Source organism: Pseudophryne corroboree, chromosome 2 (assembly GCF_028390025.1).
Source record: "Pseudophryne corroboree isolate aPseCor3 chromosome 2, aPseCor3.hap2, whole genome shotgun sequence".
NCBI classification, from domain to species: Eukaryota; Metazoa; Chordata; class Amphibia; order Anura; family Myobatrachidae; genus Pseudophryne; species Pseudophryne corroboree.
The window spans coordinates 971,537,707-971,556,433 of record NC_086445.1 but is presented as its reverse complement, the minus strand read 5'-3'; the positions used below and the strand labels follow the sequence as shown (position 1 = coordinate 971,556,433).

At 44.4% G+C, this 18,727-nt stretch overlaps 1 protein-coding gene across 3 annotated transcripts in view; it reads right to left on the bottom strand.

Moving 5' to 3' along the window:
* Positions 1 to 18,727, bottom strand: part of NCAM2 (neural cell adhesion molecule 2) — a 483,276-nt gene that overhangs the window by 309,623 nt on the left and 154,926 nt on the right. For all 3 annotated transcript variants that reach the window (XM_063956367.1, XM_063956366.1, XM_063956368.1), the window contains exons 2-3: positions 6,278 to 6,352; positions 4,692 to 4,898 (exon numbers count right to left, since the gene is read on the bottom strand). In XM_063956367.1, the coding sequence (XP_063812437.1) occupies positions 4,692 to 4,898; positions 6,278 to 6,352 (282 nt within the window). The remainder of the gene's footprint in view (positions 1 to 4,691; positions 4,899 to 6,277; positions 6,353 to 18,727) is intronic.

Here is an 18,727-nt window from a genome sequence, read left to right as displayed (position 1 = left end):
ACTGCCTCACAGCACTGAGGTTGTGGGTTTGATTCTCACCATGGCCACAACTGTGTGGAGTTTGTATTTTCTCTCCATACTTGCATGGGTTTCATCTGGGTGCTCCGGTTTTCTCCCATAATCCAAAAATATACTGGTAGGTTAATTGGCTCCCAACAAAAAATTAACCCTACTGTGTATATGTGTGCATGTATGTATGGTAGGGAATATACTGTAGATTGTAAGCTCCACTGAGGCAGGGTCTGGTGTGAATGGGCAAAAATTCTCTGCAAAGCGTTACAGGATATGTGTGTGCTATGTAAACAACTGTTAATTAATAAATGTATGAGGACACATCTGTATGATGATGAGGACTTAGTAAATGCCAACACTGATGAAGATGACCACAGAGAGCAAAAAACTAAAACCAATTTCTAAATGGTAACTTAATAACCTTATCTATTCTACAGTCAAACAAGCAATGACAACCAAAATGTTTCTTGTTGTGGGTGCCAAAGGAAACCAAGCATTTCAGCCACAAAAGTGACAATCCTTGTTGTTGAAGTGCTTGGTTTGTGAAAATGAGCATATTCTGCTTAACCTACAGTACAACATGTGGGGGCATATTCATCATCTCCCCAGGGGATGTAGAAATTGTGACATTCATCAAACTCTGAAGATGCTTTATTTTCAGAGTTTAAATGAGAAACTGAGAAACTGTTTACATGGCAACTCGTGCAGCAAAAGGTGGGTGGGGGGTGCAGCTGCAACAATTAGGAGACACCTGGGGGAACGCAAGGCTGCAAGGTGACACTATAACCAGGCAGCTTTGTCAATATGATGCGGGTGGAGGGGGGAGGCAGCAGCTGTGGGGATCCATTATGCAGCTGGGCTGCCCCAACAACTATCAGCTGTCGGGGGTGTCCACGGCTGCCGTGTCCTATGTGCAGCTGGGCTGCCCCAGCAGTTGTGAGCTTTTGGGGGTTTCACTGCTGCAGTGACTGTATGATGCGGGGGGTGGGGGTGACCGTGCCTACCGTGTCCTTTGTGCAGGTGCGCTGCCACAACAATGAGGAGTTTGTGGGGGGGCGGAGTATCCGTGGCAGTGACCCTTTCTGCATCCGGTGTCGGCAGGAGAGTTGGGCGGTCAGAGGGGAAAATTATCACTTTCTGAAAAACTGTCTTCCTAAAAATACCACTTTTTTGGAAATTTTCTCATGGGGGCATAATGCATACTGAAAAAAAATGTGAGAGAATGCAATGAGAATTGAAACCTAAAAATGCTCATTGCTCAATTTTTTCATGATGAACATGCCCCATGGTGTTGTCTCAAAAACCATTCTTCCAATATTTTTAACTTATTGGTTTTTGCCAGCTTGTGTTGTAGAGATTCCTTTTTAAAATGTGCATTCTGCACAGCCTGCCACTGCTACCCCACTGTCTCCATGTCATCCATGTGAAAGTGTCAGGAAGAACACTTTTGTATTAATACAAGGAAGTGATTCAGGCAGGTGATACTCTGGTTATCTGAATCCTGTGGATTTCTGTAATTCAAACCTTTCATGATTGAAAAATCCAATTCTTAAGTTATTTAAACATAATAAAATAATTCAAAATGTCATGTAGGGAATCATGAGGTACACTTCTAGGTTAGCAAGTGGTAGTAGAGACTCAGGGTAGTGTGACCATGCATTACTGATACTTGTAGTGTCATTTAATTAAATCCTTTCTTGATTAAAAACTACAAATCTTTAATTAATCAAATCATCATAAAATAATTAAGTGCAATTCATTCTAATGCGTGGGAATAATGAGATACACTTGTGTATTAGCAAGCGATAGAAGAGGCTCTTTGTAGTGTGACTATGTTTTTCTGATACTTTTCTTTAATCAAAGCCTTTCCTGATTCTTGATTAAAAATACAAATTTGAAATCATAATAACATTTTGAAATGCAATTCATTCTGTTGTGTGGGTGTGTGATGGTCAGGACATGGTTAAGATGAAAATATGCTTCATTAATAATAATTCCACTATTGCTCAAATTATAACTGTATGTATGAATTGTTTCTTGTGCATGTAAGGTCATTGAGAGCTGCTAATCTGAATGTCCTTTTGTAAGGTTTTGTATCAGGCAGCATTTGTCACCCACATAAGAGGATTTAAGGAACATTAAACATTATTGAATGTAGAGCAGGAGGAGTCCTAATGAAAGGATGTAAAACAGGGAAGGTGCCAATATAACCATTTTACATGGAGATGTTATAAAGCTCTGTATGTTCTTCAAAAACCTATTTTCCCTCTTAGGAGAGTAACATGGGTATTGTAAATAAGGACTCACAGGCAGGTTTTCCAGTTACGACCACAGTGTGGACTCGCAGGCAGGTTTTCTGGTTACGACCACAGTGTCTTTACTGGCATCAGAGACTGTAGCACAGCATACACAGGCTTGGGCCTGGGCACACAGGTATATACAGAAAAATGAAACAAATGAATATAAAAGGTCCCAGCACTTCCCGTGCTCGCAATTCATTCTGCTGCAGTGGCTTGCCGCTACACGTGCCATGCTCTTCTGGCATGGCCAATGTCCACAGTCCCTGGCGCTATATACTCAGCCCTGCTCACTGGCCTCTAACAGGCATCAGTGCAATACATTGTGGGTAAATGGGATTTTTAAACCCCTCTCCTGCACCTGACTTCCTGCTGTCTCTGGGTGAGCTAGAAAACCCGGACAACTGTTTCTCCAGCTACAGCTGTGCAGAATGTGTGGGACTTGTTTTCTTCTCCCTTTGAGGGAGCTGATTCAACCAGAATGTGAACAAATCAGGTGAGAGACCACCCCTCTCACAACAGGAGACATAGGCTGATTAGAAAATTACTGTAGGAAATAATATTAATGCACTGGGCTCCTACATTTTGTATCCATGATTGTTATGAATATTTTTTGGGTAAATGTATGCTCTGCTGATTCATTTATTGCTAGCTGTTTCCAAAAGAGACATGTCTTAATTTTAAGAAATGTTAACTGGACATAACTGACAAAGTATTTGGTTAGCCAGTTTTTTCATTCAGTTGTCACCCTGCCATAAGTAACCATTTGATACAGGACAAATCTCTACGTAATTAGTTTAACTAGTCGGTTAGAAGAGACATCCTCTCTGTCACTTACAGTACAAAGGAAATGTATCTAAGAGGAAAATACCCAAACCAATAATCAAACACAATATGAATCTTCAAAGTGTATATCTACTTAGTTCAGGATTGGGAACATTTGATTGCCAATTTATTTTAATTACTTTATGTGTGCAAGTTAGGATGGACTGATGCATAGAGAACCTATGAAAATCATCTGCAGGTTGTGGAAAACTACTGTGTTATAAATATATACAGTACTTATGAGAGGTCATCTTTTCCATTGGGCTTAATAGGCAGTTGCCCAAGGGCTCCAAGACAGTAAGTGGCCTGGACTGAAAGCTGAGAGTCCCCTCTTTCCAGTGGTTCCAAATATTTTAAAATTGATCCTGGGGAACCGGAGATAGCTGATTTCAAAGCATCAGTCCCCATCCAAGTCTGTTAATTCCGGTTCTGGACTTAGAATTTTTCTGAGGGTATCTACCAAAATATGGGACTCCTGTCCTTTCAGTGGACACTGGCAACTTGTCTCTACCATGCCCAGAACTGGAGATATCAGCCTTACAGCAACCAGTCCCTGCTCCAGCTCCACATGCCAGGGATGCCTTTTTTTAAAATTGTCGTTGAAATGATCCTGCTCCTGACCTCTGATACTGTAGACCATGGAAATTGTGAGTCTCTAGTTTCTCATCCCATGGAAAGCTAAGAAATCCACCCCAGGAACCAGAGATATCCTTGGTCAAGCAAGCTGCCCTCCACCGGAAAATGATGAAGATTAAGCCCACTCCACAATCCACCACTCCCCCGCATATTAAACACCCCCACAATCACAGAGTCATGTAACTGGGCCCCTTCATTCCTCCCAATGCCTCCCTTTTACAATTTATTATTCTCCCTCCCACCCCATCTCACTACCCCCCACCCCATCCGTGAAGTAAAGGAGTAATTACTGTTCCAGGTCATGCATGCTGAGCGGAAGATAGAACACCCCCTACTGCCCACAGGATATCACAGCTGCAACCAATAGCACCGGACACAACCCATACCATGCTGTTAAGACGGCCCTGTCTCTATTTGTGGTGGTTTCTATGCACCAAACATGGCTTTCACCTTCCAAGCTTTGTATTTACAGTACTGTTTAGTGGTTCAGAGGATGATTCTCAAACTGCTGCTGACGAATGGCAGTTTACAAATGGTGATTTGGTCAAAACTACCTGAAAAACAACTGGGAAAGCTATCTAGCCAATCAGGACATATGAGTAGGCACAATAATTAAGTATGAGCACAATCATTATTCATTGGTTAAGGGGACAATAAAATGTTCCCAATTTATACAAATTTAAACCATAGAAGTTTTAAAACAGTTGGCGGGATGTAATAAAGTCCGATTTAGGCGGCCGTGTAGGATGCCGGACGAACTCATATTTTTTTTAAAGGTGCAATCATATACAAGGCATGGTTTTGCCTTGTACATGATTGCCCCTTTAAAAAAAACATCCAAGTTCAGCCGGAATCTCGCACGGCCGCCTAACTTGGACTTCATTACATCCCACCCAGTAGGTTTATTTGTAAAATACTCACGATAAATTTCCAGAACAACGGTAGACTCCTGTGTATGTCCTTTTGAGTCACTAGCTTGACAACGGTAAATGCCAGCATCATCGATTTTAGCGTTATAAATGGTAAGCCATGATCTGATGCTTTCCCTTTGTACCACGACTCTTTGATTAGACATTATTTTCTCTCCTTGAGGATTATACCAGTCTATCGTTTCCGGCTCTCCTACAACTATTACAAAAAAAAGTAGATGTTATTATCTTTATCTTTGATTACGTGAAAACTGTAAAAATTGGGACAAAAACGATGCACAGCTCATTGTAAAAATTCTGTTATGAATAATAAAACACCCTAATTTTCATGTGTTTGTGATCTGTAGCCAAAAACACGATATTTCAGTTTAAATGTATTCTATCGCTCTTCAGGAAATGGGAATTGCATGGAAATTTTACATTGCAATATTTAGAACTTGACACAAAAGCCAGTTGAGAACATATGGTAAATAAATTACATTTTATAAGAGTACAAGCAGGACTATTTATCTCAGGAGATGAGAAACTCATCTCCTGTGGCACAATCTTAGGATAGACAGGGACAACGTTCTAGCAACTATTTTGGATTTCCCCCCCTTTCTCTCCTAAGCTCCCCAGCCGCCCTGCAATAACTGATTATAGAAGGACACAGCAGGATGACACAAGTCTGCTGAGTATCGTCAAATCAATGTAGTGCAGAGTATTCTCCTACTAATTGGAACAAGTTGGCACTTTTTGGCAGAGATCTAATTTGGACTGTGCCTGACCAACATTCATGTTTCCAAAAGATCTCAAAATTCCATTGATAAGGGCATGGAGATGCAGGCTGGAAGAACAACGTCCATGATCATCTCTTTGTGAACTTGAGAAAGTCACATTGTCAAGACAACAAGGACACTAAGAGGCTGATTCTGGCTGAGTCAGACTCATCTCTTTCCAAGGACGTAATCAGCAAGTTTTAGCATTCAACACATGGACAGAAGGGAGATCTAAGCATTTTGAAAATCTCTGTGTTATTATGAGTTGGACAAATTTTTGTTGGTTCTTATTTGGCATGAAATGGGATTTTCGGGTTGGGAACTGGGCAGTGATCATACGATTGCAGAAAACTGTTCCGAGGTGTTGGTGTGTCATGGGCATGTCATGGGTGTGTAGCTTGAGATCCATGCTCTTCTGATCTGTGTGTATGGAGAAGGGAAACCTGTTTCAGATGGATCTCTTGCACTTAGAACATGGCTGGTGCAAGTGCTGACACTAATGATGACATTTGCGGCTGTGAGCAGAAAAACAGTGGCCGAGCAGTTTCTCACTTGAAGCCGCATGGATCCTCACATTACTATTACGGGAACATATATTAGCATAAATATGGCTTCTGCAGCATCAAAATAGCCACTTTGTTGCCACTCATAATCAGACCCCAAATTTGTGTTGCACTGGGGATTTACTATGTATGCTGTATAACCAATAATACTTATTATTATGGATTTGCTGCTCAGATTTGAAGAAGTGACACAGTAGAATACAGTAGATAAGTACTGTAACAACCAAAACCAGCCAGTGAAAATAGAAAATATATACCTGTGCATGTAAAGTACTTGGATTGTCCCACGCTGATTTCAACTTTACTTAGGGATATCGACACTTGCAAGACAGCTGTAGGATAAATACACAGAAAAAATACAAATTAGTTATTTTGATATATTAATATACATATTGGATAAGAGCACCATCAACCACTGGTGTCATATAATGTAGGAACTAAGCAGATTACCATACAGGACACACTAGTATAGGTATGTTTAAAATAATAATTTATTTAAAACACATTTAAAAGTAATGCACATTGTTTCCATTACAAATATATCAACTAAAAACAAATTCAGATCACCAAAGAGTACAGAAAAGCAGAAATAGTGAAAAAGCAATTATGAGGTATAGCTTATCTTTGTGAGGAGGTCAGTTAGGGAGAGCCCATTAGGACTTAATCAAGTATATACAGTCAGAGCCGCTAATAGAGGCAGGCAGATTAATTTTATATATATATATATATATATATATATATATACACCACCAGAAGAACAGGCGGCACTCCAGAGACTTTGTTAGCAGTGTTTCTTTTTTTTTTTATATATTCTTTATTTTGGTTTTTACAGAAAAAAGAAAGTAAGGACGTCATTGAAAGTACAACAAGTCGTACAATATAGAAATACATGGGTTAAGATACCTGTAAGATATATAAACCATCCTATATCTACACAAAAGACAAGACAGAGGTTAGAAGGGGGAGATGGGGATAGAATCAGGGGAAGGTGGGGAATGGGCGAGCTAATCGTTGTTTTATTTTTATTTATTTTTTTAAATTAGGTATTAGTTTGGATTCCTTATAGCTAAGCATGTTACACATATACGTGTCCTCATGTTGAGTCTAGTGGGATCTGGTCTTTGTAGGTAGAGGTAGCTTTGAACTCTATCCAAGAGAACCACGTGGCGACATAGTCGGTATGTGAGTCAAGAACCGAGTGAAACGTCTCTTCCATAGATCTATAAAATTCTATCCGTTGGAACCATTCCCATATTTGAGGGGGGGCCCGGGACTTCCAGTGGACTGGTACTACAGCTCTCGCTGCGTTGTTGAGGTGTTTGAGGAGAGAGTTTTTATATTTTGCCAGTGGAATTGTAGTGTGGGAGAGCAACCAGAAGTCAATTCCAGTGGGCACCTGAAACCCCAGGATCTTGGAGGAAATTTTTATTATTTGGGTCCAAAAGGTAGCTATCAGGGGACAGTCCCACCATATGTGAAGAAGGGTGCCACTTTCTTTTCCACATCTCCAGCACATGGGGGATACTGAGGGATAAAACTTATGTAGAAGGGAGGGACAGCGATACCATCTTGTGAGCAGTTTATATTGTGTTTCAATAACTTCTAAACTCGTAGAGCACCGGGACATAACTTCACAGTGTTTCTGCCAGTTGATGTGTATCCCTCTAGGTATGAGATCTGCGTCCCATTTTGTGCAGAAAGCAGGTTCGCCGGGGTAGCGACCATGTAGCAATATCTTGTAGATACCTGACACAACATGGGAGGGTTCAGAGGATTGGGAGCACATTGTTTCAAAAGGGGTAAGACTACCAGTCAATGCCGCGGCTGACCTGTGGGACAAAATAAAATGACGAGTTTGGAGATAAAACCAGAAGTCAGTCGCAGGAATATCAGTTCCCTTCCTAAGATCATTGAAAGCTTTGATGTTCCCTTCAGAGAGCAAATGTGTTATTCTAGTCAAGCCTGCCCTGTTCCACCTAGCGGCCACGCCGCCTCCCATACCCGGTCCAAACAGTGGGTTGTCAAGGAGCGGGAGAAGCAGGGAAGTTGCTGAGGTAAGACCCAATTTAAATCTCAGTGTGCTCCAGAGAGCCAAGGTGGGTCCAACCGTCAGATGTGAGGAGCGGCTAATGGTTGCAAGCCAGGGTACCGCCTGTAAGTGTAGGCCCGAAGACCGTTTCTCCAAGTCAACCCACCGCCTAGAGCTGGTGCCAGGCCGGGACCAATCTAGGACTCTATTTAAAACAGTAGCTTGATAATATGCCGACACCATGGGCAGTTGTTGGCCCCCCTGAGCTTTCCTTAAGAATAGATAGCAGTGTTTAAACCTGGGTTTCCTGCCACTCCAAACAAAATGGCTGATCGCTTTGTGCGCATTTGCTAAGAACTGGCGGGGGAGCTGTAGGGGGATAGTTTGGAAAAGGTAAAGTAGCCGTGGTAAGATGTTCATTTTTGCAATGTTCATACGGCCTAGCCAGGAGAACTTCTGTTGGAGCCATTGTGACATTTCCGTGCGCAATTTTCGCAGTAAAGGAATGTGGTTCAGAGTGACAGTGGTCGAAAGGGAGGAGGGGATCAGGATGCCTAAGTATTTAATGTGTGAGGGGTGCCAGGCAAATGGGAATGCAGTCTTTAGGGATGAAACTAAGTCCGTGGTGAGAGAGATATTGAGGGCCGTTGATTTAGCATAGTTAATTTTGAAATTGGATAGCGTTCCAAAGCGCTCAAATTCTTTCATAAGCCCAGGCAGGGAAGCGGTAGGATTTGTAACAACCGCTAAAAGATCGTCAGCAAATAATGCCAGTTTATGTTCGTCTTTGCTCACCTTCAAACCAGTGATGTCTGTATTCTGCCGAATGGCTCTAGCTAGAGCTTCCATGCAGATGACATATATCAATGGCGACAGCGGACACCCCTGTCTAGTTCCATTTGAGATGGCTATCGGGCCAGATAATATTCCGTTTACCCGCACTTGTGCTGAGGGGGCTCGATATAGTGCCAGTATTTTTTGCAAGAACACGTCTCCCAAACCCAGCCGACGCAGCGCGGTCTCCATAAAGACCCAGTCAATACGGTCAAAAGCTTTCTCAGCATCTATGGAGAGAAGCATCATGGGGGCCTTAGTAGTGTGCGCATGGGCAATCAAGTCAAACACTCGTATGGTGTTGTCTCTTGCTTCTCTGCCGCGTATGAAACCGACCTGATCCGGATGTATTACTGTAGGAAGCAACTGGCATAGGCGGTTTGCCATGAGTTTAGCATATAATTTAAGATCCACGTTGAGGAGGGATATTGGCCTGTAGCTAGGTGGCAATGAGGGGTCTTTTCCATCTTTAGGGATGACTGTGACATGAGCCTCTAGGGACTGGTTTGAGAAGGGGGCCTGCGGGGAGACAGCATTGCATGCACGGAGCAGGAGGGGGAGAAGTTTATCCTGAAATGTTTTGTAGTAGGATATGGGAAAGCCGTCGGGGCCCGGGCTTTTTCCAGATGGGGAGGACTTCAGAGCGGACAGCAGCTCTTCAGCCGTAAAAGGGACTTCGAGGGCCTCAATTGTAGCAGGGGAGAGGGACGGGAATCCAATCTCTTCCAGGTAGTCCTCTACTGTCTTCCCATGCAATGACTGCTCACAATGGGAGCGCTGAGACGTTAGATTATAGAGATTCGTGTAATACGATTGAAAGATCTCAGCCATCTTACCGTCAGAAGCATGGGGGACACCAGAGGAGTCCCTGATCTCTCGAATATAGGTCAGGGATCTTTGGGCGCGGAGGGCGCGGGCTAAAAGTTTCCCGGGTTTATTACCCCATCTATGAAACTTGTGTCGACAGCAGCGAAACGCTCTACGAGTGCCTTCATCCAGTAAGCCATTAAGAGAGGCACGAGCGTCTTGTAGTTCCGCTAAGACGTCCGAGGTTAGCGTAGACTTGTGAGTGAGCTCCAGTCTTTTAATTTTAGCAAGTAAAGCTTCTCGACATTCATTTTTTTGTTTTTTAAGGATGGAGCCTAGTTGGATGCATTTGCCCCTAATCACGCATTTGTGGGCTTCCCAAACCGTCACTGGGGAGACTTCATCAGTCAAGTTGAGATTTATATAATCCTCAATAGCACTGTCTAGTTGGGTTCGGCAATCTGGGTCTCTGATGAAATGCTCGTTAAAGCGCCAACGCCACTGACAGGAGGGGGGGCAACGCAAGGACATGGTAACCGTAATTGGGGCGTGGTCAGAGCCAACTATTTGACCTATTGAGGCATCAACTAGAAAATCGAGGGAGTTATGGTCTACAAGGAGATAGTCAATACGGGTGTAAGAATTATGAGGATGGGAATAAAACGTGTAGTCCCTGTCTTTGGGATGGAGCAGGCGCCAGGTGTCTATTAACTGAAAGTCGTGTAAGATTGATTTAAATCGTTTAACATCATTCCTAGAGGATCTAGGCGCTCCAGTAGAAGTATCTAGAAGAGGCTCCAATGCCCAGTTAAGGTCACCCCCTATCACTAATATCCCCGTCAGAGATCGTTCTATCAACTCTAAAGCCTCCTTCACAAAGCGGATCTGACCCTGATTAGGGAGATAGAGGTTAACAAATGTAAAAATTTGGCCAGCAATAGTAGTCCTCACCAGCAGGCCCCTCCCATCCCCAATTGGGATTTCTAATACATCATTCAGTCTAATATGTTTGGCAAATAGGATTGCAACTCCTTTGGCCTTAGCTCCAGAGAAATCATTGAAGTACCCCTGCGGGTAGTGACGGGAGTGTAGCTTCGGAGAGGCACCCTTTTTAAAATGCGTCTCCTGGAGGAACACCACATCTGCTTTGTCGGTGTGTAGAGTGTGTAGGAGCCGGGACCTCTTCTCGGGGATATTAAGGCCCTTTACGTTAAATGATACTAACTTTAAAGTAGCCATAATAATCTAGTAGTCATGAGTACCAGCATTGTTAATTTGCTATGGAACCCATATTGCCTTACTAAATGAGCGGCCGCCCAGGGCATCTTGTCTGGGTAATGGGGGAGGGGTAGGAAAACACAAGAGGGAGGGAGGGGGGGGGATAACAAAGACAAACGAGATAAAGAAAACAGCTGTCGATGCAACAGCAATACTCTGCATCGTTAGTCATGGGAGACCGGAAACGGCCCATGATCTACAAGTGTACAGCAGAGCAAAGGGGGGGTCCGGGGGGAACCGGGACACTTCACCATCGATAGCATTAAAGTATAAACAATACTATTAAAAGTTGTTCAGTGGATATAACAGTTCTAATAAGGGGAAAACTAAGTCAGTAAACTGCGATAGCCTAGTAGGGCAGTAGTGACATGGAGGTAGGACAACGTGGTAAGAATTGCTAGTCCAGTATGAGAATGACAACCTAGAAATCGGGGAAACAAACATAGATAACAGAGTATACAATATGGCAGGGTGCGTCAGTCCATGTGCGTCCATGCGTGGTAATCGAGTACCAAAGTAGCCCTTAAAGTAGACTATTCAACCTGTACTGAAAAAACATTGTAGAAGAGAGAACAGCAAAACATTACTTAATAAACATAACCAATAGTCACGTGTCTTTATGAGTTGTTGCCGGGGTTCCGGTCCATCTTCGTCAACCCTCGTCATCCGTGGCACCCGCGGTATCAGGCACATGTGAGGGTTCTCCGGTCGTGTTGTTTCGCCGCCGCCTCCGAGGATTGCGGACTCTGTGCCACTGTTCCCTTTGGGGTGGTGGAGCCAGCGAGAGTTCAAACGGGTCCAGCCAATTAGGGAGGGTTGGGGCCGGGATATCCAGAGCTAAGCAGAAGTCCTTGACACCGTCGTATTCCTGTAGAACATAAAAGGATCCTTTATAGTTCACTTGGATGGATATCGGAAAACCCCAACGGAATTTAATGTTACGGCTCTTGAGTTCATCTGTGATGGGGCGGAGTATCCGCCTCTGCTGTAAGGTGGACCACGAGATGTCTGGGAAGATTTGTATCTTCTGGCCCTCAAAATTGATGTTCGGTGTTCGTCTGGCTGCTCTGAGAATCTCTTCTTTCTCTTGAAAGTAGTGGAGCCTGCAGATAACGTCTCGAGGTCGCTCCGTCGGTGCTCCTCTCTGGCGTAAAGCCCGATGTGCTCTGTCGAATACTATCTGGTAGTCAGAGTCCATTTCCAGAAGTTCATTGAATATTTTGGTTAGGGCAGATTCAAGGTTTTGAGGTGCGACGTCCTCAGCCAAACCTCGTATTCGTAGGTTATTCCGCCGACCTCTGTTATCCACGTCATCTAATCGCCGACCCATGGCCACCAGAGAACACGACTGCCGCGAGATGAGATCATGGAGGTCAGAAATTTTTGTGACCATCTTTTCAGAGCAATCTTCTAGTGCTACTACTCTATCCGCAACATGCGTAATGTCCGCCTGCAGAGAAGAAAGACGGGTCTGTATAGAATCCTGTATTCTTTGTTCCATGGATTGAAGGTCGTGTTGCAGGTCTTGACGGGTAGGCAGGGATCGCAGTGTGGAGAGAATGGTGGATAGGTCCGAGGATTCCATCATAGGAGATGGTGGCGGAAGGGGAGCCGATTGCTCCTCAGTTGTCTTATCTGCCATAACTCTGGAAGGCAAGGAGGACGAAGAAGGGGTGGTTGAGGTCGGGCCAATTATCGGCGGCCGGAACAGCGTCTGAAATGCCTTGGTTTTGGATGTATTAGCTAAGGCAGATGACCTTTTCTTGGTTGACCGTCTGCCCGGCATGAGGCACAATATTAGGCGTGATCGGAGGGGGTTATCGTCGAACTGGGTATCCACATATAAGCATGAGTGTCGTATCACGTGTTCCCCCCAGCGTGGCCTGATCAGGTCATTGTATGTTACAGCTCAGGTACCATAGCGTGAGAGGGTTGTAGTTGGATAGTGTCGGCACACCATTCATCCATCTTGGAGCGCTTCTAGCCTCCCCTCCGAAGGTACCATGCAGTATAAGAAAGTCTGAGGATAGGGATGTAGTTCAGGAGTTTGCCATAAGAGGGAGATCTCGTCTCAACAATGGTATGGAAAAGTGTAGCTGGCTGTGAGTTTCTTCACAGTGTAAATGCACGGTGGTCAAAAGATTGGGGCCAGCAGATGCCCCCCTTATGAGTCTCCAACCAAACCTGCGGAGATGTATGGCAGGGATGCTAAGAGGCAGTCCAGTGATTGTCTGGGGTGGTGTGGGCCTGCTGCCCACAAGCAATATGGCGGCGCTGGTGTCACATACAGGGCCTCCGGGACCAGGTTATCTGATATGTTCCTGGAGTGGCCCGTAGCATTGGTGTCAGTGTGAGAGGGTCCCCCAGGGCTCTGCGGCCTTCTGTGTCTGGGTATGAATAGGGACAGGGGGTGTATAGGAAGGGAAAGGGTTAATTATTATTATTGTTATTTATTTATATATATATTTTTTTTAATTTATTTTTTTATTTATTTATCTAATTTATTTTTTACTCCGTGTAGCTCTAAGCCACTTCCCCCTGGTATTGCAGTGCAGTATTGCAGTCCCAGGGATCCCAGTCCAGCAGCTCAGCAGTGAACTTCCCAGCACCTCGAGTATAAGATGGCCGCCGGACGCCCTTCAGCGCCGCCCCGCGAGTCCTTTCTCCGGGTCCCCGTCGGGCAGGTATGTGCAGGGTGCAGCTGGTAGGAGGGAGGTACCGCTAGCCGCGGCCAGCGGCCAGCGGCAGCCGGAAGAACGGAGCTCCGGGGGAGATCCGCGGCCCGGGCAGCGGGTCCTGGAGCCGTCTCCGGCCTGCAGCCTAACTCGAGGTCCCGGCTCCTCCAGGTCCCGCAGGCCGCAACCCGCAGGAGCAGTTAAAACTGCTCCCCGATTCCGCGGCGCTGCAGGAGGCTCAGCAGGGGGTACAGGCAGGGTAATAGCGGAGGTGGGGTTGTCAAGGAGGCACAGGAGGGTGAGAATAAAGTAGTTTGGGCAATGGGTCCCAGGAGCTCTTGTCAGATACGTCTTTCTCCTTTTGCATCCAGACCACGCCCCTCAGCAGTGTTTCTTTTTAATGAAGACGCATCCTACAATTGTTTCGGGCCAATGCCCGTCATCAGGGATGTACAACATAGTGCAAAGATACAATATATACCTTCACCAGGACCTCCCCCCACCTGTAAAAGCAATAACTCACCACACCTGGTGGTTATTGGATCCTGTATCCTAAGGAGGGCACCGGAGCAGATGATATGATAGCAAGCGGAGTGCCGGCCATGTTGCTGTTTTATATATATATATATATATATAGGAAAAGCGCAGGTGCGGCACTCGGATTCACAGCAGCATAAAAACAGACGGAGATTGTAATCTTCAATCAATCAACGTTTCAATATAGAAATATTGTCATCAGGATTCCTGATGACAATACAGGTTGAGTATCCCATATCCAAATATTCCGAAATACAGAATATTCCGAAATACGGACTTTTTTTAGTGAGAGTGAGATAGTGAAACCTTTGTTTTCTGATGGCTCAATGTACACACACTTTGTTTAATACACAAAGTTATTAAAAATATTGTATTAAATGATCTTCAGGCTGTGTGTATAAGGTGTATATGAAACATATATGAATTGTGTGAATGTAGACACACTTTGTTTAATGCACTAAGTTATAAAAAATATTGGCTAAAATGACCTTCAGGCTGTGTGTATAAGGTGTATATGTAACATAAATGCATTCTGTGCTTAGATTTAGGTCCCATCGCCATGATATCTCATTATGGTATGCAATTATTCCAAAATACGGAAAAATCCCATATCCAAAATACCTCTGGTCCCAAGCATTTTGGATAAGGGATACTCAACCTGTATTTCTATATTGAAACGTTGATTGATTGAAGATTACAGTCTCCGTCTGTTTTTATGCTGCTGTGAATCCGAGTGCCGCACCTGCGCTTTTCCTACATGTTTAATGTGAGGGCACCGGCCAAAGTTGCTACTTGGTGGATGGGAGTGCTGGACCTTGGACACTACTATATATATATATATATATATATATATATATATATACATATATCCTAGAAATCAGGCTGCTGCACTCAAGAGACATTTCTCATGAAAAAAGGTATATTGAAATATTGAAACACACACATGTATGTACCTGAAGGCACTGGAGCTTCTAATTAGTACGCTATATACAGTATTAGAGATGAGCGGGTTCGGTTCTCAGAGAACTGAAACCTCCCCCCCCCCCACGAACTTTGGCTTCAGAATCCGGATCTGAGCCAGGCTCGGATTTTCCATCTTGACTCGGAAACCCGAACTCGGTAAAACGTCACCATCCCGCTGTCGGATTCTCGCAGGATTTGGATTCCATATAAGGAGCCGCGCGTCACGGCCATTTTCACTCCAGTCTCGGAGGGTGAGAGAATGTGTACTATTCAGTGTGCTCAGTCTCTGTTTATTCGGGCAGGAAAGTGGGGTGACAAGTGTTGTGCTGCTCAGTCCAATCCATTTAGCCAGTGTAGCTATAAACTGGTGCTGTGTTGTGCAGACCAGTCCAGTGTAGTCACTCAGTGTATTGTGCTGCATCAGTCCAGTTAGTCACAGTGTTGGTGTTCTCTGCTGCCATATATCCAGTGTAGCTGTAAAGTGGGGATGTGTTGTGCAGACCAGTCCAGTGTAGTCACTCAGTGTATTGTGCTGCATCAGTCCAGTTAGTCACAGTGTTGGTGTTCTCTGCTGCCATATATTCAGCGTAGCTGTAAAGTGGGGCTGTGTTGTGCAGACCAGTCCAGGTTAGTCAGTGTATTGTGCTGTATCAGTCCAGCCATTCACAGTGTCGGTGTTCTCTGCTGCCATATATCCAGTGTCTTGTGTCATCAGTAATTCCAGTGATGATATATGCTGTTGCTCTATATATCCACTGCTGCAGTATAACAAATTCCAATTATATTATTATTAACAACCTGTTGGGCTGCATCAGACTAGTGGTAGTGTCCTGTGTCATTAGTAATTCCAGTGACGATATACGCTGCTGCTATATATCCACTGCTGCAGTATAACAATTATAACATCCTGTTGGGCTACATCAGACCAGTAGTAGTGTTTGCATCATGTGCTGTTTGGGGTCTATTTTTTAAATCTGCCATCCTGTGTGCCACTGCAGTGCCACTCCTAGATGGGCCAGGTGTTTGTGCTGCACACTTGTGACACTTAGCTTAGTCATACAGCTACCTAATTGCACCTCTTTTTCTTCTTTGCATGATGAGCTGTTTGGGGCCTATTTTTTAAATCTGCCATCCTGTCTGTAACTGCAGTTCCACTCCTAGATGGGCCAGGTGTTTGTGCCGCACACTTGGGTCGCTTAGCTTAATCATACAGCCACCTTGGTACAACTTTTAGGCCTAAAAACAATATTGTGAGGTGTGAGGTGTTCAGAATAGACTGGAAATGAGTGGAAATGATTGTTATTGGGGTTAATAATACCGTAGGAGCAAAATTGCCCCCAAATTCTGTGATTTTAGCTGTTTTTATGGGGTTTTTCCCCCCAAAAATCACCCAGATCCAAAACCAAAACCAAAACCAAAACACGAAAAGGTGGTTTTGGCAAAACCAAGCCAAAACCAAAACACAAAAATGGAATTAGAACCAAAACCAAAACACAAACACGAAAAGTGCCCGCCGCACATCTCTACTATATATGAAGGCACCGGAGCTACTAATTAGTGTTATATATATATATATATATATATATATATATATATATATATATATAAAACTGAAGGCACGGGATATATATATATATATATATATATATGTATATATATATATATATATATATATATATATATATACATACACTGCTCAAAAAAATAAAGGGAACACTTAAACAACCCATCCTAGATCTGAATGAATGAAATATTCTTATTAAATACTTTGTTCTTTACATAGTTGAATGTGCTGACAACAAAATCACACAAAAATTATCAATAGAAATCAAATGTATTAACCCATGGAGGTCGGGATTTGGAGTCACACTCAAAATTAAAGTGGAAAAACACACTACAGGGTGATCCAACTTTGATGTAATGTCCTTAAAACAAGTCAAAATGAGGCTCAGTAGTGTGTGTGGCCTCCAGGTGCCTGTATGACCTCTCTACAACACCTGGGCAAGCTCCTGATGAGGTGGCGGATGGTCTCCTGAGGGATCTCCTCCCAGACCTGGACTAAAGCATCTGCAACTCCTGGACAGTCTGTGGTGCAACGTGGCGTTGGTGTATGGAGCAAGACATGATGCCCCAGATGTGCTCAATTGGATTCAGGTCTTGGGAACGGGCGGGCCAGTCCATAGCATCAATGCCTTCGTCTTGCAGGAACTGCTGACACTCCAGCCACATGAGGTCTAGCATTGCATTAGGAGGAACCCAGGACCAACCGCACCAGCATATGGTATCACAAGGGGTCTAAGGATCTCATCTCGGTACCTAATGGCAGTCAGGCTACCTCTGGCGAGCACATGGAGGGCTCTGCGGCCCCCCAAAGAAATGCCACCCCACACCATTACTGACCCACTGCCAAACCGGTCATGCTGGAGGATGTTGCAGGCAGCAGAACGTTCTCCTTGGCGTCTCCAGACTCTGTCACGTCTGTCACATGTGCTCAGTGAGAACCTGCTTTCATCTGTGAAGAGCACAGGGCGCCAGTGGCGAATTTGCCAAACTTGGTGTTCTCTGGCAAATGCCAAATGTCCTGCACGGTGTTGGGCTGTAAGCACAACCCCCACCTGTGGACGTCGGGCCCTCATACCACCCTTATGGAGTCTGTTTCTGATTGTTTGAGTAGACACATTCACATTAGTGGCTTGCTGGAGGTCATTTTGCAGGGCTCTGGCAGTGCTCCTCCTGTTCCTCCTTGCACAAAGGCGGAGGTAGCGGTCCTGCTGCTGGATTGTTGCCCTCCTACGGCCTCCTCCACATCTCCTGATGTACTGGCCTGTCTCCTGGTAGCGCCTCCATGCTCTGGACACTACGCTGACAGACACAGCAAACCTTCTTGCCACAGCTCGCATTGATGTGCCATCCTGGATGAGCTGCACTACCTGAGCCACTTGTGTGGGTTGTAGACTCCGTCTCATGCTACCACTAGAGTGAAAGCACCGCCAGCTTTCAAAAGGGACCAAAACATCAGCCAGAAAGCATAGGAGCTGAGAAGGTCTGTGGTCACCACCTACAGAACAACTCCTTTATTGGGGGTGTCTTGCTAATTGCCTATTGCCACCTGTTGTCTATTCCATTTGCACAACAGCATGTGAAATTGATTGTCAATCAGTGTTGCTTCCTAAGTGGACAGTTTGATTTCACAGAAGTGTGATTGACTTGGAGTTACATTGTGTTGTTTAAGTGGTCCCTTTATTTTTTTGAGCAATATATATATATATATATATATATATATATATATATATATAGATTTGACCCAGAGCCTAATATTTCAATTTCTACTATCAGACAGAATATAACAATACAGCCAGCCGTACTTGCTCTGGCTGCTGCGACAGAGATGCAGGTGAGCGAGATCCTCTGCCTCTGCTGTCTCAACGCTGCCAGGGAATGGGAGCTGCCTTCCATCTTCCCTGCACTGTGCAGCCTGCGCGCCGAGCCAATGACTGAGCCGCAGGCTGCTGCTTCAAACACTATTGCTCAGCTGTCCTGTACTGTTGTCTATGTGGCGCTGGCAGCTACAAGTTTGCCTGTCA